General features: G+C 50.9%; 1 protein-coding gene across 1 annotated transcript in view; it reads right to left on the reverse strand.

Annotated features, from left to right (window-relative positions):
• Positions 1-605, reverse strand: part of nup133 (nucleoporin 133) — a gene marked incomplete in the record, with an annotated part of 100,913 nt that overhangs the window by 29,334 nt on the left and 70,974 nt on the right. The window contains 1 exon segment of the mRNA XM_032516326.1: positions 139-272. Coding sequence (XP_032372217.1) covers positions 139-272 — 134 coding nt within the window.

A 605-nucleotide genomic window follows, 5' to 3' on the forward strand; every position in this document is an offset into this window, starting at 1 on the left:
ATTAAGTATTTTTTAAAAGCTGAGCCGCATCAGAGGGATCAAAGAGCCGCCGCATGCGGCTCCGGAGCCGCGGGTTGCCGACCCCTGGTCTAGGTCGTTCTCAAGGTTTTCCCTTAGCATTTGTGGCTGTGTGCGTACCTGGTCTGCGAACTTGGTCATGTAGTGCTGCAGGCGGCTCTGGTTGTCGGTCTGCTCGCACATCTGAACCAGGATGTCGAAGTCACAGTACTTCTCCGCCAGCGCCGCCACCCACTGGTACTGACCCAGCTCCACTGCAACACAGAACAGAGCAGGGCCAGAGTCAAGACCACCTTTTGTCGAGTCCAAGACAAGTCCGAGACCAGGACTAGTCGACTTCAAGTCAAGACCGAGTCCAAAGAGTTTTGAGTCTAAGTCAAGACAGAGTCCAAAAAGGTTTGAGTCCAAGACAAGACCGAGTCTAAAAAGGTTTGAGTCCGAGTCAAGACAGAGTCCAAAAAGGTTTGAGACCGAGTCCAAAAAGGTTTGAGTCCAAGACAAGACCAGGACTAGTCAACTTTAAGTCAAGACCGAGTCCAAAGAGTTTCTAGTCTAAGTCAAGACCGAGTCCAAAAAGGTTTGAGTCC

The sequence above is a fragment of the Etheostoma spectabile genome, chromosome 5 (genome assembly GCF_008692095.1).
Source record: "Etheostoma spectabile isolate EspeVRDwgs_2016 chromosome 5, UIUC_Espe_1.0, whole genome shotgun sequence".
NCBI lineage: Eukaryota > Metazoa > Chordata > Actinopteri > Perciformes > Percidae > Etheostoma > Etheostoma spectabile.